The 24,783-nt window shown below is 38.1% G+C and overlaps 1 protein-coding gene across 1 annotated transcript; it reads left to right on the forward strand.

Moving 5' to 3' along the window:
- The first annotated feature begins 328 nt into the window (after positions 1-328).
- LOC309868777 (patched domain-containing protein 3-like) lies at positions 329-20,028 on the forward strand. The gene is made up of 4 exons (XM_082738944.1): positions 329-1,565; positions 2,528-2,649; positions 15,266-15,411; positions 18,305-20,028. Exons 1-4 carry the CDS (start codon positions 426-428, stop codon positions 19,807-19,809), a joined length of 2,913 nt encoding a protein of 970 aa, XP_082595070.1. The 5' UTR covers positions 329-425; the 3' UTR covers positions 19,810-20,028.
- The last annotated feature ends 4,755 nt before the right edge of the window (positions 20,029-24,783 follow it).

Below are 24,783 nucleotides of genomic sequence, written 5' to 3' on the forward strand. Positions count from 1 at the left end.
AACAATGCATTCAGTGTAGCAGGCTCCCCTTACCCAAGAACTGTGTTACTGGATGATCCCAGAAAGGCTAGAACATGTGTGTGTGTGTGTGTGTGTGTGTGTGTGTGTGTGTAAGCCACCACCCCCCCCCCCCCAATGTAAGTCTTGCACAACAGGCAGCTTCTTACCTTTAAGAAGTGCTTCTGTATTAACTCGACTCCGGAGGGCACGGGCTCGCCACACGCAGATTTGGGGCTCGTCCGGCCATGGGTCCGAACACGTGCTCCGCCCCGAAGCCTGCAGGGTCGGGGCGCGAGCAGCCGGAGCTCAAACAGACTCCCTTGGAACTTCTGGAAACCGTCGGGTGCGGTGAGATGGGCGCTCCGTCCGGTGGCTGCCGTCTCACCTGCCGCCCCGAGTGAGAACGTCGCCTCGCCTTCCCGGAAATGAGCCTCAGTCCCTCCAAGGTTGCGCCAGAGGCCGGGCCCCAGTCCGCAGCCCAGAAGCCGGAGCCGGAGCCGGAGCCGCCACGGCGGCCGCAGCCGGAGACTAGGCCGAAAGCCGACGCCCAGCCCGGGCGGGACTCCCGGAGGCCCTCGGAGCGGGGGGCGCGCCCGCGGGCACAGCCGCTGCCCGCCTCCAAGCCCGAGTCAGAGCGGCCCTTGCAGTCAAGTCATGGACTGGAACCCAAGCTTAACCTGGCTTTGGGGCAGCGCACGCAGTCCCTTGGGGCGTCCCATTCCCAGTCCAGGTCCGCGAGGGGGCCTTCAGGCCCGCCGGTGTCATGGTCACGCTCAAGGTCACGGTCGGAAAATCAGCCATCGGAGAGACCCCACTGCCACACCGACTGCCTGGAGGCGCCTCTCTCCCGCGCCTTCGGAAAGCTGGGGTGGGTGGTGGGCTCGCACCCCTGGATCTTCCTGCTGGCGCCCATTGCGCTGACGGCCATTCTGGGCACCGGCTTGATTTACTTACCCAAGGATAAAGAGGAAAACCTGGAGGAGCAGTACACCCCCATCGGGAGCCCGGCCAAGGCTGAGCGGCGCTTTGTGCAGGGACATTTCACCGCCAACGACTCTTACCACTTCTCCATCTCCAGGAAGAGCACTGAAGTCAATTTCGCTTGCATTCTGGCGGTCTCCAACACCACCTCCGTGCTGGAACAAGAAATCCTGGAAGAAATTAGTAAACTGGACGCTGCGATACAGGATCTGTATGTGACCAAGGAAAACGGAACCCAGACCCGCTACGATCAGGTGTGTGCTAAGAACGAGGATTTCTGCGTTCCCTCCAACCCGCTCCTGGCTGTCTGGCAGAGAAACAAAAACCTTGACCTGGGAAACGTCACCTTCCCAATCTTCAACCCAATAGGCCAGCCCATCTACCTGGCCGGGACCATTGGAGGAACGTTTTTAGGCAAGAGGATGGGAAAGAACCAGTTACTCGTGAGGGCCAAGGCCATGCGGCTGCTGTACTTCCTGAAGACTGAGGATGGCGAGGTCAACGAGCATAGCAAGATGTGGCTGATCCATTTCCTGAACCAATTTAGCAACATCGAAAAGAGTCTGGCCTTGAAGAAGATCCAGGTACCTGGTGGCTGGGCTTTAGAGGGAGGCCAGGAGAAGGTGGGAGGAATAAGGAAACTTTTCCCAAGGATCGTAACAGTAGCAGTCCCCAATTATTTGATGGAGTCCTTGCCTCAAAGCTGGGAGTGCTCTACTCTATTCAGTACTTAAACCAATGTCCTTAATCTCACACATCAAAGGATGCTACAAATCTTAAATCCTTAGCAGTGTTGGTGGAAAACACAAATTCTACATCCTCAAGGTAGGTCAGTTCCATACAGACATTGATCATCAGGTTTCCTAGTCAAATGACTTTGAAATTCCTACTTTTAGTTAAAGTCTTTGCTGTTTGGGGGAGCTCCCTAAAACTTGTTTGGAGTTCACTGAAATTAAAAACAAACAAAACAAAAAACCCAAGCAACCCAAAAAACATAACAACAACAAAAAACCCTTCAAACAGAAGTTCATAGTGTTTATGAAAAAAGAACTAGCTTAGCATTTTCTGAGTAAATTCTAGCACAGTGCCAGGCACATGCTAACAATTCTGTAATGTTGGGCCAGCAAGCCCTTTAATACTTGTGAATAAGCCTGGTAAAGTGAGACAGCTACTGGAAAAAGGCTTTGAATGCCAGGTCTTTCTGAAATATCAATGCACTTAAAATTGTAAAAGTCAAAAACTTAATGAAATTTAGAAAAAGGGACACTTTTCTGTGGCTATTTATGACTTCATGGTCTTATATAGAACTCAGATTTTGTATATTCAGAAGTTTTAAACTTTGGGTTTTTGCAAGAGACTTTGGAAATCATGCCATAGATTTGTGGGAAGAAGCAAATCTATGTTGTCTTCTTTATTCTAAAGTCATAGTCCACAAATTTTAACATGTCGTTTCAATGAATAAGCTGTAGTGTTTCAGTAGTTTTTGTCACTTACACACAAATATTGGAATGAAAAGTTATTTACTTGGGTATATTTTCTGTGGCAGGTGGTCTACTTTACATCACTTTCCAGACAACTGGAATTTCAAGCCACTTCTATGACAGTGATCCCTTTGTTTCACTTGGCATACCTTCTAATCATATTATTCGCAATCATATCATGCTACAGGTAAAGCAGTTTTATTAGTTGTTTAACTCTTTTAAAAAATATTTGTGTGTGGTGAAATACATATAAAAGATATAAAATATGTCATTTCAATAATTTTTCAGTGTGCAATTTAGTGGTATTAATTAGATTCACACTGTTGTACAACCATCACAACTATCTGGTTCTAAACATTTTTCATCACTCCAAACAATTTGTGTTAAGTCTCAGCCTGTAACCCACCATGGCCTCCCCACATCCCAATCCCTATTAACTTTTTAAAAAAAGATTTTATTTATTTATTTGACAGAGACAGCAAGAGAGGGAACACAAGCAGGGGGAGTAAGAGAGGGAGAAGCAGGCTTCCCCTCCAAACAATGAGCCCCACGCAGGGTGATCCCAGGACCCTGGGATCATGACCTGAGCCAAAGGCAAATGCTTAACCAACTGAGCCACCCACGTACAACCTTCCTCTCCGCCCCCCAGTTAATCTTTATCTTCTTTCTATTTTTATGAACTTGCCTATTCTAGAGATTTCATCTAAGCACACAATATTTGTTCTTTTGTGACTGGTTTATTTCACTTACCATAACATTTTCAAGGTTCAACTATGATGTAGCATGTATCAAAACTCCATTCCTTTTCCTGACTAATGTTTCATCATATATAAACAGTGCTGTTTATTCACTTGTCTGTTTTTGGGCATTTGGAATGTTTCCACCTTTTGGCTTTTGTGAATAATGTTGCAGTGAACATGGGTATACAAATATTTGTCTGAGTTGCTGTTTTCAATTGTTTTCAATACATTCCTAGGAGTTGAGTTGGCGAGTTATGTAATTCTGTGTTTAGCTCTTCTAAGAAGTGCCAAACCACTTGCCACAGGGGCTACCCCATTTTACATCCTACCAGCAGTGTAGGTTCTAATTTCCACACCCCCTCACCAACATTGATAACAGCTATCTTAGTAGTAGCAAATTGTGTTTAAATGTATATTTCCCTAATTATGAATGATGTTAAGTATCTTCATGTGCTTATTGGCCATTTGCCTGTCTTCTTTGGAGAGATATCTATGCAAGTCCTTTGCCCATTTATTTTCATTGGGTTGTTTGTCTTTTTGTTGTTGAGTCCTGCTGTTAATGAGTACTTTGTGTATTCTGGATATTAAACCTTTATCAGATTTGTAGAGACATCTGGGTGGCTCAGTTGGTTGAACATCCAGCTCTTGGTTTCAGCTCACATCATGATCTCAGGGTTGTGAGATCAAGCCCTGAGTCGGGCTTAGTGCTGGGCTGGAGCCCACTTAAGATTTTCAATCTCTCTCTTTCTCTGCCCCTCTCCCGTGCTCATGTTCTTGCTGGCTCATTCTCTCTTTCTTTCTCAAGAAAAGATATATGATTTATGAATATTTCCTCCCACTCTTTCATACAGTCTCTTCACTTTCTCGATAATGTCTTTAATGCGCAAAAGCTTTTAATTTTGAAGAAATCCAATTTATCTTTTACCATTTTTCTTTTGCTACTTATGCTTTTGGTGTTACATCTAGGAATCTGTTGACAAGTCCAAGGTCATGTACCTTTGCCCTGTTTCCTTCTAAGAATTGAAAACCTTTGATGGTTTTATCTTTTATATTTAAGTTGTTGATTGGTTTTAGTTCATTTTTGTATATGGTGTGAATAGAGGTCTAACTTCATTCTTGCACATATGGAAACCTAGTTGTCCAAGTACCATGTGATGAAGAGATTGTTCTTTCCCAGTTGACTGGATTTGGCATCCTTGTCAAAAATCAATTGGCTGTAGATATATGGGTCTATTTCTGTGGACTCTCAATTCTATTCCATTAGCCTACATGTCTGTTGATATGTCAGAACCACATTGTTTTAGTTGCTGTAGCTTTGTTGTGAGTTTTGAAATCTGGAAATCTCAGTCCTCCAATTCTTTTATTCTTTTTCATGATTATTTTGGATATCCATGGATTCTTGCAATTCCATATGAATTTGAGGGTTGACTTTTCCATCTCTTAAGAAAAGAAAAAGGCCATTGGAGTTTTGTAATAAAGATTATGTTGAATCTATAGGTTGCTTTAGGTGAGATTGACATCTGAACAATCTCAGTTTGGAAGAGAGGGCACTCTCTTTCTCCCCATGAACTAAGGATGACTTTCCATTAACTTAGGTCTTTATTTTCTTTTGCCAATTTTTAAAATTTTTAGTCTTTTATTTCCTTGGTTAAATTTATTTCTAAGTATTTTATTCTTTCAGACACTATATAAATGCAATTGCTTTATCATGTCATTTTTTGGATTGTTCATTGCACATAAATGGAAACACAACTGATTTTTCTGTGTTGATCTTGTATCTTGCAGCTTTGCTCAATTTGTTTATTAACTCTACTAGTTTTATTGTGGATTATTTGAAATTTTCATGTATAGAATCATATAATCTGTAAAAAGGAATAGTTACATTCTTCACTTCCAATTTGAGTTCCTTTTATTGCTCTTTCTTATCTAATTTCTCTGGCTAGCACTTCTATTTCAATGTTGAGTGTCATTGGTGAAAATGGGCATCTTTATCATGTTCCAGAATTTAGAGGGAAATCTTTCAGTCTTTCACTATTGAGTATAATGTTAGCTATACAGTTTTCATAAATGCACCTATCATTTTGAGGAAGTTCATTTCCATTCCTTGTTTTTTGAATATTTTTATTGTGTCACAGCTGGCGTGACAAATCGACCAGGAACATGAGGGTAAGAGGATGAAGAAAAGAACTCGAGAAGCAGAGAGATGGGGGCAGAAGGAGCACTGAGGAGGATGTCCAACAGTGCTAAGTTTATTCAAAGCATTAAGGCCATATATATAGTGATATTACAATAGGAGAAGCAATACATCTGATTCTAGTTAAACAACCAAGAGTTCCCACAATAGGAGGAGCAATACATCTGTGTCTAGTTAAACAACCATGAGTTCCCACTATAAGCAGACCTCGTGACGCCAAATGGCTGATGCCAGTACACTTGTTCTGAATTGATACAGCAAACCTGAAAGTAAGCTATGGGCTGTACTAGGGCAGCAAGGACCATCCATGAACTTATGACCCCAACCGAATTGTTCTCATTTGTTTAGCAAGCGTGTGGGAAGTCACGTAGGCAAGCACATAACACATAGCACAGACCCTTTCTCAGTGCTACTCAGCTTTTCCCGTCCTAAACCTTTTGTTAGGTTATTCGGACTTTAAAGGAGGCACAAGTCAGGGTCTGTTTTGGTCCTCGTCTCAAGCCTTATTGAGGCCTCCCACATTATTGTAAATGGGTATTAGGTCTTGTCAAATGCCTTTTCTGCATCTGTTGAGATGATCACATAGTTTTAATCCTTTGTCCTATTAGTGTGGTATATTATATTGATTGATTTTCCCATGTTGAACCTCTCTTGCATTCCTGGGATAAATCCCACTTGGTCATGATGTATAATCCTTTTAATATTCTATTGAACTGGGTTTACTAGAATTTTATTAAGGACATTTGCATCCATATTCATAAGAGATATTGATCTGTAGTTTTCTTCTTGTAGTCTTTATCTTGCATTAGTATTAGTGTTCCTTTTTCAATCTTTTGGAATGATTTGAGAATGATTGGTGTTAATTCTTTCTTATACCTTTAGTAAAATTCACCAGTACAATGATCTGGTCTTGGACTTTTCTTTTTTGGAAGGTTTTTGATTATTAATTCAATCTTTTTACTTGTTATATGTCTGTTGAGATTTTCTATTTCATTGTGAGTCAGTTTATGTCATTTGTTGGTGGTTCTTGGAATTTGTGCATTTCATCTAGGTTACCTAATTTGTTGGTGTAAGTTGTTTATAGTATTTTTAAAAATAATCCTTTCTATTTCTCTATAAGCAGTAGTAATATCTTCACTTTCATATCTGATTTAGTTATTTAGATCTTCTTTTTTCTTTGTCACTCTAGATAAAGGTTTGTCAATTTGCTGATTTTTTTTTAAATAGCCAAATTTTACTTCCATTGGTTCTCCTTTGTTTTTTCTATACTTAGTTTTATTTTTTATTATTCTAATCTTTCATTTCCTTCCTTTCTTCTGTTAGCTTTGGGTTTTGTTTTGTTTCTATTTCTATTAGATGTCTAATACCATAAAGTGATTTAATATCTTTTTCTTTTTTTAATGTAGTATAAATTTATCTGTGAGCACTACATCCAGTAAGTTCTGGTATGCTGTGTATTTGTTTTCATTTATTGATAAGTAATTTCTAATTTCCCATGTGATCTGTTCTTTGGCCCATTAGTTATTAAATAGAGAGTTAATTTCCATATAACTTGAATTATTCAGCTTTCCCTCTACTATTGATTTGGAGCATCACTCCATTGTTAGTTGAAAAGATGCTTTGTATAATTTCAATATTTTTACATTTTCAGACTTGTTTTGTAACCAAACATATGATCTATTCCAGAGAATGTTTCATGTGTGCTTGAGAATAATGTATATTCTGCTATCATTGGGTTGAGTGTTCTATGTATCTCTGTAAGTTGAACTGATTTATAGTGTTGTCCATTTCTTATGTTTCATTATAGAGTATCTGCCTGGATGTTTTATCCATTATTGAAAGTGGTATATTGAATTCTCCAACTATTATTGTAGAGCTACCTATTTTTCTCTGCAAGTCTGTCAATATTTGCTTCATGTATTTTTGGTCTCTACTGGTGGTGCATGTCTGTTTGTAGTTTTTAAATCCTCTTGATGAATTGGCCTTTTTATCAATATATAATGTCCTTTGTCTCTTTTAACTATTTTTAAAATAAAGTTTGTTTTGTCTTATATCAGTATATCCACCCCTGCTGTCCTTTGGTTACTACTCATATGGAATATCTTTATTCATCCTTTAACTTTCAATTTGTTTATGTCTTCGAATCTAGAGTTTCTTATAGACACCACATAGTTGAATCTTGCTATTTTATTCATTCTGTCAATCTCTACGTTTTGACTGGGGAGCTTAATCCATTTACATTTAAAATAACTGCTGAGGGGTGCCTGGGTGGCTCAGTGAGTTAAAGCCTCTGCTTTTGGCTCAGGTCATGATCCCAGGGTCCTGGGATGGAGCCCCATATTGGGCTCTGGGCTCAGCGGGAGCCTGCTTCCCTTTCTCTCTCTGCCTGCCTCTCTGCCTGCTTGTGATCTCTCTCTGTCAAATAAATAAATAAAATCTTAAAAAATAAAATAAAATAAAATAATTGCTGAGAATGAGGGCCTTCTGCTATTTTGCTATTTGTATTCTGTATATCTTACAGCTTTTTTATTCCTCATTTCATCCATTTATGCCTCTTGAATGTTTAGTTTTTATTTTTCTAGTGAGCTGTTTGATTCTCTTGTCATTCCCTTTGGCAGTGACTTTGTGAGATTTTCTTTAGGGTTACCATGGAGATTTATAATTCTCAATTTAAAACAATCTACATTAAACTGGTACAAACTTAACTTCAAATCAGATTTCCTAGAGTTCTCTGTTGTTTTTTAATGTGTTTATTTAAGACTGTAGTAGTCCATTTTCTTAGTGATTTTCCCAAAACATTATTGTAAAGACTGTAATTATTGTTTTTGTACTCACTGAAGTTTCTGTACCTTAGCTTTCATTTAGCTAGTGTCTTGACATAGATTTCCCTGGATGCCAGGAGCTCTCCCAATTTTTGCAACATGGTTCTAGCCTAGACCCTCCTTCAATACTTAGCAAGGCTTACACTGTGCCTGGGGATCAGCCCTAGGTGAAAGCTTAGAATTGGTTCCATACTGGTAACACAGCTGTTACTGCTTTAAGACTGCTGCTGCCTTAATGCTAATGCCACCTTGAGGCTGTGGCCCCTTTAATACATCTGTCACTTTATGGTCACTGTCACTTTAAGACTTCTACTACACTGGAGAGGGAGAGAGACATGGCATGTAAAATCACTATAAAAATTTTCAACAATTTTGAAGTGCTTCCCCACATTTTATTCAACATTTGTTTACTTGTTGTAAGCATTTGACTATTTTCCAGAGTTTATAGAATTCTGAAAATATATGCTGGTTTTTCTATATTTCTGGGGGTTGGGTGGAGTCATGAGACTTGTGAAATACCTACTCCAGGTTTTGTTGACGTCTAACACTAAACTCTCATTTTTTAAACTTTTTCCCCATTAGCAATAGTGTGCAATCACATAGAATAGTAAAAAGAAATAAAGAAATTGTGGTTAGGGATACTTGGGTGGCTCAGTCAGTTAAATATCTGCTTTTGGCTCAGGTCATGATCCCAGCATCCTGGGATTGAGTCCCACATGGGCTCCCTGCCTAGCAGGGAGCCTGCTTCTCCCTCGACCTCTGCCTGCCACTCCCCCTGCTTGTGCTCCCTCTCTCTCTCTCTAACAAATAAATAAGTAAAGTCTTTTAAAAAAAAGAAAAAAAGAAAAAGAAATTGTGGCCAGTTTTGTTTGATTTGGTGTATTTTTTTTACCTTACATATTTGCCAATTATGACCATTTGGAGGCAGATATGCTGATAGAACTAAACAACAAGTCCTGATTTCTAAGTTTGAACTAGTATTTTTAACTATATAAAAATAATCTTTAATTTAATTGACTTAGATATCTTCATTGTTCTGATGTGGGCTTTATCTTGTTAAGCACTTAAAAATTGTTATCTAGGCCTTAGGGTTAATTTAGTCTCTTGTGATCAGAAAGCTAAAATGTGAAAAATATCAACAAATAAAAGAATTTAGGTGTAGAAAGAACACTACGGATTATATCATCCCAGTGATTCTCACAGCAGAGTCACAGAGACAGCTCTTAAGTCTATGTATTCCGAGGCCTTTCCCTATTGAATCAAGTCTCTGGGGGTTCCGTTTGAAAATCTATATTTCAAAAGCTTGTCTACTTGATTCTCATTGGTAGGTTGATTTGGGAACAAACGATATAATTCAACCTCTAGATTTTAAGGTAGAGGAAAATGAGGCCCCAGTAGACAAAGGGAGTCAAATAACTACAATGGGTACCTCTTTGAGTCGGTAAACTACCTCACAGCTTTGTTATTCTGGAAAGAAAGACCACAATGCCCTAGAAAAGGAACAAACCAAAATACTAAAGAGGAGGCGTAGGAGGGAGGGAGGGAGCCATTGAGGGAGGAGGCAGAATGTGGGGAGGGAAAGACAAAATTCTGTCTTTTTCAAGTCAGTAGAGTTAAAAAAAATGTTAAACTCATGTGGAATCTACAAGGTACCAACAACTGGTTTGATAAAACTTGTCTACTAGATAGTTGGTTCTGAAGGTAGAAGTTTATATCAATTCTTGCTTATCTGACTTAAATGACTATGGACAGTAATACACAAAATAAATTCTGTACCAAAGGCAATTAGAAAATGATTTATATTTAGGTGTCTTTGAAGAATTTATGTGTTTGTAACCAACACACTGAACACATAGGACTCATGAGGAATACACATACAGCAACTTTGTTTTCGTTTTCCTTTGTTCTCTTTAAGTTTTGTAGGTAGAGCAGTTCTTCCTCTGCCCCATGAAAACTCAGGCAGGCCCTGTGACTTTTGTGGTCATTCTTAGGTAAGACAAAATCCTCTAGTCTGAATTAAAATGTCCATGTCTATGTAATAAACGAAACAAAATCATGTAATAAAAAAAAAAAGCAAAAAATAACTAGATTTGAAGCTAAGGTTCCCCCCCACCCCCATGCTGCCAGCACTCTTAGCCAGAGTGTGCTGCCTGGGATAGTCCTTAATGGGGAAAAAAGGGACTCACCAGTCCTCTTGTAGCACTTTTCTTCCTACTTCTCATCTTGCTAAGTTGGCTCTGGTTGGAGCATGCCCAAGGAGAAGAGAAAAAGGAGCAGGAAAATACTTAAGGTAAAGATGTTGCCATGATGGCTCAATTCATGCCTTTTCTGGTATCAAAAATAAAACCCATTCTCCTGTGAGAGTATTTCTAAGTTTCTTAGCACCTCTCACTCCTCTCTCTGTTATCACAGAGAATCTCTTCTCTGTGTTCTGGGTGGGGCCTCCTAGACAGTCCCTAAAACATTGCCTGTCCTGCTTGTCTCAGATCCTTCACAGGAAGGCTACTCCTTGCATACCTGCATTTGCCTCACACAGAAGCCTTGTTCAATTTAGGGTTCAATATTCATTGTCTCATAATGAAGTGATAAGAACAATAGTAAGACTTTTCCAACTTTATGCTCTAACCTGAACCTCATTCTACAGCACAGTAGTTGAGCTTCTAGACTATTTCAAACTTGTCTAACATTTTGGAAATGTCAAAACTTACCCCAAATATTCAATCAGTTTCTGAAACAATCTGGGGAAAATCTTTCCCTTCTCAAATACACTGGAAATTATTGTTTACTCATAGGAGACATGATTACCTTTCGAGGAAGATAAGGATCTCTCACCAAACATAGAGATTGTTTTCTAAGCACAATAATTTCTAGTTTAGCCCTTGTCTGCTAAGTGAATTAAAAAGTCAGAGAATGGACCAGCTTGGTGTCAGTGATGCCCAAATAAGCCTGAGCACTGGAATCATATGAGGAAAGATTTAGACATTCAGACTCTGCAGCTTCCCTACAAACTTATCGTGTCAGAATCTGCAGAGCTAGGTTCCAGGAAATCCAAAGTTTTAAGACCCTCCTAGGTCATTCTGATAAACTGCTTAAAACCAAATCCATCTAGGACACTGGAATATCTGCAAATGTATTCACCAAATTCTTACAGTGTTCACCTTCAAATTTTTTCTTCCATGGTCTATTGAACATTAAAATAAAGGTCATTGAGGAGTGCCTGGGTGGCTCAGTGGGTTAAAGCCTCTGCCTTCGGCTAGGGCCATGGTCTCAGGGTCCTGGGATCAAGCCCCATGTTGGGCTCTCTGCTCAGTGGGGAGCCTGCTTCCTCCTTCCTCTCTGCTTTCCTCTCTGCCTGCTTGTGATCTCTGTCTGTCAAATAAATAAATAAAATGTTTTTAAAAATAATAAAAATAAATTAAAATAAAGGTCATTGAGAAAAAGTCAACTCCGCAATTAAAATCATGCCTTCCACCCTCTGGAAAATTTATACCAAAAAATCCAGAAACTTGAAAGAGGGAATGGAAATAAATGTGTCATATGTAACTTTTATCCTCCTTAATTTTTCTGATTTCAGAGTTCATCTTTGTTACCTTCTTCTTTTAAACTGCCATAAGAAGCCAGTATTTTTTAAAATTATTTTTTAATTTTTATAAATTAACATATAATGTATTATTAGCTCCAGGGGCACAGGTTTGTGAATCAACAGGTTTACACACTTAACAGCACTCACCATAGCACACACTCTCCCTAGTGTCCATAACCCAACCACCCTTTCCCTACCCACCTCCCCCCGGCAACCCTCAGTTTGTTTTGTGAGATTAAGAGTCTCTTATGGTTTGTCTCCTTCCTGATACCATCTTGTTTCATTTATTCATTTCCTACCCTCCAAGTCCCCCACATTGCCTCTCAACTTTCTTATATCAGGGAGATCATATGATCATTATCTTTCTCTGATTGACTTATTTTGCTCAGCATAATACCCTCTAGTTCTATCCACGTTGTCGCAAACGGCAAGATTTCATTTCTTTTGATGGCTGCATAGTGTTCCATTGTATATTTATATACCACATCTTCTTTATCCATTTATCTGTGGATGAACATCTAGGTTCTTTCCATCGTTTGGCTATTGTGGACCTTGCTGCTATAAACATTTAGGTGCCCATGCCCCTTCGGATCACTACATTTGTATTTTTAGGGTAAATATCCAGTAGTGCAATTACTGGATTGTAAGGTAGCTCTATTTTCAAGTTTTTGAGGAACCTCCACACTGTTTTCCAGAGTGGTTGCACCAGCTTGCATTCCCACGAACAGTGTAGGAGGGTTCCCCTTTCTCCGCATCCTCGCCAGCATCTGTCATTTCCTGACTTGCTAATTTTAGCCATTCTGAGTGGTATGAGGTGGTATCTAACTGTGGTTTTGTTTGTATTTCCCTGATGCCGAGTGATGTGGAGCACTTTTTCATGTGTCTGTTGGCCATTTGGATGTCTTCTTTGCAGAAATGTCTGTTCATGTCCTCTGCCCATTTCTTGATTGGATTATTTGTTCTTTGGGTGTTGAGTTTGCTAAGCTCTTTATAGATTTTGGATACTAGCCCTTTATCTGATATGTCCTTTGCAAATATCTTCTCCCATTCTGTCAGTTGTATTTTGGTTTTGTTGCCTGTTTCCTGTGCTGTGCAAAAGCTTTTGATCTTGATGATGTCTCAATAGTTCATTTTTGCCCTTGTTTCCCTTGCCTTTGGCAATGTTTCTAGGAAGAAGTTGCTGCGGCTGAGGTCAAAGAGATTGCTATCTATGTTCTCCTCAAGGATTTTGATGGATTCCTTTCTCACATTGAGGTTCTTCATCCATTTTGAGTTTATTTTCATGTGTGGTGTAAGGAAATGGTCCAATTTCATTTTTCTGCATGTGGCTGTCTAATTTTCCCAACACCATTTGTTGAAGAGACTCTCTTTTTTCCAGTGGACATTCTTCCCTGCTTTGTTGAAGATTAGTTGACCATAGAGTTGAGGGTCTATTTCTGGGCTCTCTATTCTGTTCCATTGATCTATGTGTCTGTTTTTGTGCCGGTACCATATTGTCTTGATGATGATAGTTTTGTAATAGAGCTTGAAGTCTGGAATTGTGATGCCACCAACTTTGGTTTTCTTTTTCAACATTTCCCAATAGGGATTGCATTAAACTTGTCGACTGCTTTAGACATTTTCACAATATTTGTTCTTACAATCCATGAACATGAAACATTTTTTCATTTCTTTGTGCCTTCCTCAATTTCTTTCATGAGGATTTTATATTTTTCTGAGTACATATTCTTTGCCTCTTGGTTATGTTTATTCCTAGGTATTTTATGGTTTGGGGTGCAATTGTAAATAGGATCGACTCCTTAATTTCTCTTCCTTCTGTCTTGTTGCTGGTGTATAGAAATGCAACTGATTTCTGTGCATTGATTTTATATCCTGACACTTTACTGAATTCCTGTACAAGTTCTAGCAGACTTGGAGTGGAGTCTTTTGGGTTTTCCACATAAAGTATCATATCATCTGCAAAGAGTGATAGTTTGACTTCTTCTTTGCTGATTTGGATGCCTTTAATTTCTTCTTGTTGTCTGATTGCTGAGGCTGGACTTCTAGTACTATGTTGAATAGCAGTGGTGATAGTGGATAGCCCTGCCATGTTCCTGACTTTAGCAGAAAAGCTCTCAGTTTTTTCCATTGAGAATGATATTCGCTGCGGATTTTTCATGGATAAGCCAGTATTGTTTTAATAAAGTATTCATCATAGTCAAAATTTAGTCTAACAAAGCAACTTATTTTTGCTCTGGAATTTTGTCTGTGTGTTTGATTTAGGGCCCAGAATTTAACTCCTAGAACTGGTAGAGTGACAGAACGTGAGCTACAACCATGGTGCAGAATATTTTTTTATAATAAGAAAGTTTATCTATTTTACTGTTACAACAGTAAAAGGTCTTTAGTCATGTTGATAGTGTATTAGAATCAGTGCTTCTGTTTCCATAGTTGACTCTTAGGTTTCAATCCAAACTTAGTTTGTCTTTCCTACTAAAAATGTCTAGAGATGAGTATCAGTTTTGAAGCACTTAACAAACAAGTGAAATATAAATTTTAAAATTTTAAAATGTAATGTGGTGGGCACCTGGCAGGCTCAGTCAGTTAAGCATCTGCCTTTAGCTCAGGTCATGATCAGAGGGTCCTGGGGTCAAGTCCCACATCAGGTTCCCTGCTTAGCAGGGAGCCTGCTTCTCCCTCTGCCTGCCACTCCCCCTGCTTGTGGTCCCTCTCTCTCTCTTTCTCTGACAAATAAATAAATAATCTTTTAAAAAAGTATAATGTTGTGGCTGTTGGGTAGGTAAAGTACTGAACTTACACTTTAAAATGCTGTCTATATACTCCCACTTCTGGGAAATAAGCCCAGGCTGTGTTATTCTAAATGGACTACATTTCCAATTCTTTTGCAATTAGTAGCAACTTTTCTAGAGCCCACTTCAGCAGTAGATGAAAATCCTGAAAACGTCTTAGGAGGAGTCTTTCTACATTTTGCTAACCAAAATACATATTGAACTGGCTCTGAAATACATGAGCTATTTAGGCTTGCATCTACAGTGAGCTGGAGTCGAGGGTTGGGTGAAAAGAGCACTGGATATGGATACTTAATTTGCTAAGACTTGCCCTCCATTTGCTGTTGTAGTCCATTTATACCCTTTGAAGAACAGAGTGGAATTAACCATCAGGAGTGTTTTAGTATAACTCTGTGGTTCTCAACTACCAGTCAGTGGAGTAGTTGCTTGCTTTGCTGCAGAAGAATCACCTAGAAAGTTTTGTAAAAGCTCATATAGCTTTTCTGTTCCCTCTCCTTTTTCCCACTTGGTCTGGGATAGTGCCTGGGAATTAAAGGTCTCCACTAGACTAGCATGGGAATTATTGCCCAAGAGCCTTCTGAACAGGTGTCCAAGTCAAAAATGTTACAAACTGATGGAATTTCAGTATAGAACCTACCACCACAAATCCCATGATTTTTCCTTCCAAACTTACAGGTGTGACTGCGTACGTAACAAAATGTGGACCGCAGCCTTTGGGGTGATTTCTGCTGCCTTGGCAGTGGTGAGCGGCTTTGGCCTGATGTTGTACATGGGGGTGCCATTTGTGATTATAGTTGCAAATTCACCATTTCTTATTCTGGGTGAGTAAAACAAAACATGAGGCTTCATGTTGTATATGTGGGGGTGTGGGGTAGATAAGGGAGGGAGTTTAGGTTAGATTAAGCAAAATAATTATATTTGGGTGGATCTATAGATCCAAAATGAGGTGATAGAAAAAAAGAAAATAAAATTGAATTGTGTGTCTTTAGAGGGAGAAAATCTAGCACCCCAAATGGAAAAACACAGACAAGGGACATGAACAGATGGGTCACCCCCAAAACCAAAATATGAATTACTGGAAATAATAAGAAAAAAAATTGACCTCTCAATTAACCAAGGGATACAAATTAAAACAAAAATGAGACACCTTGTTTTCATATTGGATTAATGAATATTGGCAAGATTGAAGGAAGGTTGTTTGAAAATGAACACTCATCCTGCTACGGGAAAACTGTAACCTGGTACACCCTTTTTTAAGTCCAGTTTTGCAAATCAAAAGACTTAAAAATTAAACAGGGAATGTGTTTGACTTACTGATTCCACTTCCTAGAAATCTGTCCTAATAATTGGACAAGTGCTCAAAAAGTGAAAGCATGTTCACTTTGGCATTATTTAGAACAGGAATGTTTTAAAAACCATTTAATTTCCTATCACATGGGATTGGGCAACACAAATGTAGCATATTAAAATTGTGAATCATATTCAGTCCTTAGAAAGAGGTAGATTTATAAGATATATAAAGTAGACAAAAGATATATAACCACTACCAGAAAAATGCTTGTTATGAAACAGGGTGTTCAAAATAGAAAGATATAGTTGTATTGGTGTATTTGCATAGAGTAAATTCCAGATGTATATAAGTAAAAATGAAGGGTGGAATTACAGCTGTTTAAATTTTTTCTCCATATTTTCCTGTATTTGCAGAATTTATTTTATAATAAGCATGAGAAAACAAAGGTGTTTCTATTTGAGAAAGTAAGGAGCTTGGAAGAGGTAGTATTTGGTTTCCTAGGGGAGAGAGTGGATGAGCTGTATGCTGGATGTCAGGGCATCGCTTCCTGGTACACAGCCATACTTAGTCACTCATCAACCCCCCACAGCCATTAATAACAAGGTTAAGGTGTATGTAATTGATTTCATGTAAACCAGGATTGTAAAGTTTGTGTATTCACAGGAGTCTGAATGGCTCTGTGTGTGTGTGATTTAAGCAACTCAAGAAGTGTGTGAGGACAATTTCTGAATAAGGTTCTATAAATAATAAAACTGGTTTTTAGGGTACCTGGGTGGCTCAGGGGGTTAAGCCTCTGCCTTCTAACTCGGGTCATGATCTCAGGGTTCTGGGATCGAGTCCTGCATCGGTCTCTCTGCTCAGCAGAGAGCCTGCTTCCTCCTCTCTCTCTGCCTACTTGTGATCTCTCTCTGTCAAATAAATAAATAAAATCTTTTTAAAAAATAAAAATAAATAAAACTAGTTTTTAAATACCTAGTAAATATCAATGAGTTAATTCTTTGTCCTTAGTACTTCTGATTCTTCCCTTTTGTCCAGCTGAGTACAACTGAAATCCTCAAGGCCGCTAGCCATGCGACGTCAGGATGCATTTGTGACATTCTGTGTAGCCTTATGTTAATTTAGATCCTTCTGCCTTCTTGATCATACCCAGAGAACATCTGATTAGAGGCAAAGTTGCAATTCCTAGTACCCTCCTGTAGAGAAGATACCCCCAAATTGAAGTAGAGATCAGCATTTTATTCCACTTTGTTTATTTCCTTGTTTATTTTATTTTTTTTTCTATCCTTGTTTATTTTATTGAGTTTGTATCAATATACACGGGTGAAAGTAGTGTGAACTCTAGAAGAAAGCTTGAGGCAGGTGAAACTTATCTGCAAATGCTCTTGCTGTCCTCACTCTATACCCTTTCTTCTTTCTAGTCCTCCTTTGCAAGTTTTCAGTGGTGATTTCAAAGTCCTCAAATGTTCTGTCCTCTCTATTCCATCAAGAAATATCCTTATGGAAAAGGATTACCTTGTAGATATTAATATGCAAGGGGTCTTTTTTTTTTTTAAGATTTTACTTATTTATTTTACAGAGATCACAAGTAGGCAGAAAGGCAGGCAGAGAGAGAGAGGAGGAAGCAGGCTCCCTGCTGAGCAGAGAGCCCAATGCGGGTCTCGATCCCGGGACCCTGGGATCATGACCTGAGTCGAAGGCAGAGGCTTTAACCTACTGAGTCACCCAGGCACCCTTATGCAAAGGATTCTTGAAATTTACTTTGGTGCATGTGTCTGATATCAAGAGTACTTGTATTTTAATAATAATGCCTTAACCTGGGAAAGTTTAAGTTTAAGTGATAACATTCTGGGTATCAAAAACAGGCTTGGAGGAAAACGATCTGTGTGTGTGTGTGTGTGTGTGTGTGTGTGTACTATGTGGTGCCTCTCAAATCCTACCACATCGATACTTAGATGCTAACTGTAGAACAGATAAGTCCAGCTTATATTTTAAGCAACAGAACGTTGGCTCAATGTGTCTGTACATTTGTGTACAGTGGTTTATGAGGGAAAATGGTCTCTCAGATAATCCAGTGGAATCAAAGATAGCATTGCTAATCCTGCTTCAGCTAACATCCATAACAGGTTTCCTGACTCATTGTTAAAACCCTGCACGAAGACTAGGAACAGAGTATCCGGTCTATCCCATGCTATGTACAAATAACAGGAGGACATACAAAGCCCGGAGTTGTTACAGAGGAAGGGCTGAATTCTGGTGTGGCTTCAGAGGCAACCAAAGGAGGCAACAGAGAACAGAGTATCAAAGCACAGATTGGGCGAGATAAATTAGACCTTAAGAGATGGACAAAGAAGATGGTTTGAGTTTATGCATTTAATTTTTAATGGATATTAATATGTATGAAGATGGCTTTTTTTTTTTAACAGGTGTCGGGGTTGATGATATGTTCATAATGATTTCTGCCTGGCAGAAGACCAGCCTCATGGATAACATAAAACAGCGTCTGTCCAGTGTCTATTCCAAAGTGGCAGTGTCGATTACAATTACCACCATCACCAACGTCCTGGCCTTCTATACAGGGATTATGACCTCTTTCAGGTCCGTACAGTACTTTTGCATCTATACAGGAACAACCCTGCTCTTTTGTTATTTCTATAACATCACCTGTTTTGGGGCCTTTCTGGCCCTAGATGGTGAAAGAGAAAGAGTCTGTCTACGCTGGTTGAAAAAGCCAGAAACTCCTGATCAAAAATGTTCCTCATTAAAAAGATCCTGCTGTCTTCCATGTGATTCTCTCCCGGAAGAAGAAGAAACTGATGTTCATCCAATGAATGTGTTCTTTCGAGACTATTTTGGCCCTTTTCTCACAAGAACTGAGTCCAAATTTTTTGTAGTGCTTTTATACATTTTGTACATCATAAGTAGCATTTATGGGTGTTTCCAAGTGCAGGAAGGTTTAGACCTTCGAAATTTGGCAAGTGACGATTCCTACATCACACCATATTTTAATGTAGAAGAAGAATATTTTTCAGATTATGGTCCCAGAGTTATGGTTATTGTTACAGAAACTCTTAACTACTGGGATGAAGGTGTTAGGCCAAAACTGGAAATATGTCTGTCAGATTTGGAAAACAGTGACTATGTAGATAAAAGTCTTACAGAGTTTTGGTTACGAGAGTATGTGCAATATACGGAAAAGAGCCAGCAAGATGTAAATGATAAGGATACTTTTATGAATAATTTGCCGAATTTTTTAACACATTTTCCACTTTTTATGTATGATATTAACATTTCATCATCACATGAAATCATTTCTTCCCGGGGCTTCATTCAGACCGTGGGTGTTTCTTCTTCAATCAATAAGAAGACGATGTTATCCCAGTTACGAAGCAAAGCTGAAAAGTGCGAAATTCCCCTAATGGTGTATAACCAGGCATTCATATATTTTGATCAGTATACTGCAATATTAGAAAATACTGTTCGAAATGTCATTGTTGCATCAACTGCTATGTTCATTGTTTCCTTATTGTTAATTCCTCACCCACTGTGTTCCTTGTGGGTAACTTTTGCTATTGCTTCTGTGATTGTGGGAGTAACGGGTTTCATGGCATTCTGGAATGTCAATCTTGATTCCATATCCATGATTAATCTTGTCATTTGTATAGGGTTTTCTTTCGATTTTTCTGCACACATTTCTTATGCATTTGTTTCCAGTTCTAAGCCCTCAGTAAACCAAAAAACAATTGAGGCGTTGTATCTGCTAGGCTATCCAGTGTTACAAAGTGCACTTTCAACAGTAATAGGGGTGTGTGTTTTATCTGCAGCTAAAGCATACATCTTCAGGACATTTTTTAAGATTATGTTTCTTGTTATGGTATTTGGGGCTGCTCACGGCCTAATTTTTATTCCAGTATTCTTAACCTTTTTTTGAAGGTTTGTTTGAATACTGCTAACAAATCAAAGACCAATTTTAGAATTCCTCATTGCCAGAATCCAATCTGATAAAAACGCACTATCAGAAATAGTCCATAAACTTAAAGGCATGTTTCCTTGGCTTGGAAATCCTGTTTAAAGATGTTATTTTAAATATCCTGAGAAAAATTAATTAGTCTTACATTAAAATATCTTTACTAAATTAGGAAGTGTTGTCATCTTTATTATAGTCTATACAATCAAGCATAAGGTATGACTTTCCAATTATTTTTTCCTTTTGTTTCACTGATAGAAGTTTATGCCTGGAATTCAAATATTTTATATGTTATAATATAAATGGAATATTATTTTCATTGTACCTCCTCTATCATTATTATGTAAAAGTACAACTTATTATTTATTCTCCCAGTCTGGGGCTTTGTATGCATTTTCTTAATGGTATATTTTGATAAACTGAAATTTTTAAGTTTTGAAATCCAATTTATCATTTTTTAATGACCAATGTTTTCTGTGTCCTAAGAAGACTTTGTCTATTCCAAGATGACAAAAAAATCCACCTATGATATCTTCTCAAAGCTCATAGTTTTAATTTTACATTGAAGTCTGTGATCCATAAATCTTTTGTTGAGAAGTGTGGGTAGAAGTTCATTATCTTCCCATAATAGTTATCATCCAGTTTTCCAGCATCATTAGTAAAAAGTCTATATTTTCAGCATAGGATTAATTTGGCACCTCTGTCAAAGAATCAGCTGACAATTTATGTGTGGTTCTATTTCTGTGCATTAATCTGTCTGTCTATCCTAAAGCCAATACCACAGTGCCTTGATTATTAAACCTTTATATTAAATCGTGAAATTAGGTTGTATAATGTGTCCAACATTTTTTTCTTTTCCAAATTATTTTGGCTATTCTTGGTTCTTAGCATTTAGATACTAATTTTAGAATCACTTGTCAATTTATCAGAAAGCTTTCTGTGTTCATGACTCAGTTATAGTGAATCTACACTTTAATTTGGGGAAAATAGGTATCTTAGCCATTTGGAATCTTCTAATCTATGAACATGGTTTATCTCTCCATTTATTTGTGTCTTCTTTAATTTTCCTCAGGACTACCTTATAGATTTAGGTAGATTTACTTCCAAGTATTTTCATCTTTATGGCTTGTAAATAAATTTAAATTCTTTTTCCATTTTCTTTTTACTACTATATAAAAGTACAGCCGACTCAGGTATACCTACGTTATATTGTGTAACATTGTTAGGCTCATTTATTAGTTCTTGTTGATCCTTGTAGTTTCTTTAGCAGTTTTTATCTGTGCAATTATGTAAAGGACATATAAAGGCCATTTTATTTCTTCCCATATAGTCTTTCTCTCTTACTTGACTAATTGCACTGGCTTAAAACATCCAGTAAAATGTGGGAAAACACAATAAAGGCATATCTTATTGCCATGTTCCCAACTCTGAAATGTTCAATATTTCATCACTAAATATGATAGCTACCTGGAGGTATGTCATAGCTGTTTCTATCAGATTGGGGAAGTTTCCTTTTCCTTCCAGAGTGCTGAGATGTTTTACCATGGATGCATATTGAATTCTGTCAACTAATTTTTGTCCATCTATTTAGATGATCATTTTTCTATTTTAATCTATGAATGTGACAATTTATGTTGCATGACTTTTTAGTGTATTTATCAACCTTGCATTCCTAAGATGACTCACATTAGGTCATGGCATATTAGTGTTACCATATATTACTGTCTTTGTTTTGTCATTTTTTCAATGATATTTGTTCCTGTGATCATGAGGGATATTGGTCTGCCTTTCCCTTTTCTCATAATGTCTTCTTCAGGTTTTGATAGCAGGGTTATGCTTCCCTCAGGAAATGAACTGGTAAATATTCCTCTTCTATTTTCTGAAATATATGATGTATGGTTGATACAATTTCTTACTTAAATGTTTAGTAGAATTCACTAGTGAAGTCAACTGGGCATAGAGCTTTTCTGGAAAGTTTTTTTTTTAATTTAAAATTAACTTTCTTTAACAAATATAAGGACATTCAGATGTTTCGTTTGGTATGTTTTAATTATCCCTTTTAGCTAAATGGACAATGGATAATTTTCTTATTATCATTTTAATGTCTCTAGTGATGTCCCCTGTGCAATTCTTGATATTGGTAATTTGTATTATATCCCTTTTATTTCTTGATCAAGGAATTATCAATTTTATTAAATCTTTCTAAGAACCAACTGTTGACTTTATTGATTTCTCCTTTTATTTCTCTATTTGCTGCTTCACTGCCTTCTACTCTTTGCTCCTTCTTGTTTTCTACTTTGAGTTTAATTTTCTCCTCATTTTCCAGCTCTTTAAGGTAGTAGCTTGATTTTAAACCTTTATTCTTCAAAGAAAGTATTTTGTGCTATATATAACCTTCTTACTACTGTTTTTTTTTTAATTTTTTATTTTTTATATACATATATTTTTATCCCCAGGGGTACAGGTCTGTGAATCACCAGGTTTACACACTTCACAGCACTCACCAAAGCACATACCCTCCCCAATGTCCATAATCCAACCCCCCTCTCCCAAACCCCCTCCCCCCAGCAACCCTCAGTTTGTTTTGTGAGATTAAGAGTCACTTATGGTTTGTCTCCCTCCCAATCCCATCTTGTTTCATTTATTCTTCTTCTACCCACTTAAGCCTCCATGTTGCATCACCACTTCCTCATATCAGGGAGATCATATGATAGTTGTCTTTCTCTGCTTGACTTATTTCACTAAGCATGATACGCTCTAGTTCCATCCATGTTGTTGCAAATGGCAAGATTTCATTTCTTTTGATGGCTGCATAGTATTCCATTGTGTATATATACCACATCTTCTTGATCCATTCATCTGTTGATGGACATCTAGGTTCTTTCCATAGTTTGGCTATTGTGGACATAGCTGCTATAAACATTCGGGTGCACGTGCCCCTTTGGATCACTACATTTGTATCTTTAGGGTAAATACCCAATAGTGCAATTGCTGGGTCATAGGGCAGTTCTATTTTCAACATTTTGAGCAACCTCCATGCTGTTTTCCAGAGTGGCTGCACCAGCTTGCATTCCCACCAACAGTGTAGGAGGGTTCCCCTTTCTCCGCATCCTCGCCAGCATCTGTCATTTCCTGACTTGTTGATTTTAGCCATTCTGACTGGTGTGAGGTGATATCTCATTGTGGTTTTGATTTGTATTTCCCTGATGCCGAGTGATATGGAGCACTTTGTCATGTGTCTGTTGGCCATCTGGATGTCTTCTTTGCAGAAATGTCTGTTCATGTCCTCTGCCCATTTCTTGATTGGATTATTTGTTCTTTGGGTATTGAGTTTGCTAAGTTCTTTATAGATTCTGGACACTAGTCCTTTATCTGATATGTCGTTTGCAAATATCTTCTCCCATTCTGTCAGTTGTCTTTTGATTTTGTTAACTGTTTCCTTTGCTGTGCAAAAGCTTTTGATCTTGATGAAATCCCAATAGTTCATTTTTTCCCTTGCTTCCCTTGCCTTTTGCATTGTTCCTAGGAAGATGTTGCTGCGGCAGAGGTCGAAGAGGTTGCTGCCTGTGTTCTCCTCAAGGATTTTGATGGATTCCTTTCGCACATTGAGGTCCTTCATCCATTTTGAGTCTATTTTTGTGTGTGGTGTAAGGAAATGGTCCAATTTCATTTTTCTGCATGTGGCTGTCCAATTTTCCCAGCACCATTTATTGAAGAGGCTGTCTTTTTTCCATTGGACATTCTTTCCTGCTTTGTCGAAGATGAGTTGACCATAGATTTGAGGGTCTATTTCTGGGCTCTCTATTCTGTTCCATTGATCTATGTGTCTGTTTTTGTGCCAGTACCATGCTGTCTTGATGATGACAGCTTTGTAATAGAGCTTGAAGTCCGGAATTGTGATGCCACCAACGTTGGCTTTCTTTTTCAATATCCCTTTGGCTATTCGAGGTCTTTTCTGGTTCCATATAAATTTTAGCATTATTTGTTCCATTTCTTTGAAAAAGATGGATGGTACTTTGATAGGAATTGCATTAAATGTGTAGATTGCTTTAGGTAGCATAGACATTTTCACAATATTTATTCTTCCAATCCAGGAGCACGGAACATTTTTCCATTTCTTTGTGTCTTCCTCAATTTCTTTCATGAGTACTTTATAGTTTTCTGAGTATAGATTCTGTGTCTCTTTGGTTAGGTTTATTCCTAGGTATCTTATGGTTTTGGATGCAATTGTAAATGGGATTGACTCCTTAATATCTCTTTCTTCTGTCTTGCTGTTGGTGTAGAGAAATGCAACTGATTTCTGTGCATTGATTTTATATCCTGACACTTTACTGAATTTTTGTATAAGTTCTAGCAGTTTTGGAGTGGAGCCCTTTGGGTTTTCCACATATAGTATCATATCATCTGCGAAGAGTGATAATTTGACTTCTTCTTTGCCGATTTGGATGCCTTTAATTTCCTTTTGTTGTCTGATTGCTGAGGCTAGGACCTCTAGTACTATGTTGAATAGCAGTGGTGATAATGGACATCCCTGCCGTGTTCCTAACCTTAGTGGAAAAGCTTTCAGTTTTTCTCATTGAGAATGATATTTGCTGTATCCACAAATTTTTATACAATGGGTGTTCCTTAACACTCCTTTAAATAAGTTCCCATTTCTTTTGTGATTTCTTCTTTGATCATGGACCAAATGATCATTCCTTTGCTTTCCCTTCATTTTTTTTAAAAAGAATAATTTAACTAGATTTAGGACTCTGGGTTGAGAGGTTTTTTCAGCACTTAAAAAATGTCATCGCATTGTCTACTTGATTAGAATCCAGTTTCCACTGTTATACTATTCTTCTCTATAGAATATGTGTTTTACAATAGCTGCCTTTAATATTTTCCTTTGGTACTTGTTTTTAGCAATTTGACTATGATGTGGTGGTGTGGTGTTATTTT

The sequence above is a fragment of the Mustela nivalis genome (genome assembly GCF_964662115.1).
Source record: "Mustela nivalis genome assembly, chromosome: 7".
Lineage (NCBI taxonomy): Eukaryota > Metazoa > Chordata > Mammalia > Carnivora > Mustelidae > Mustela > Mustela nivalis.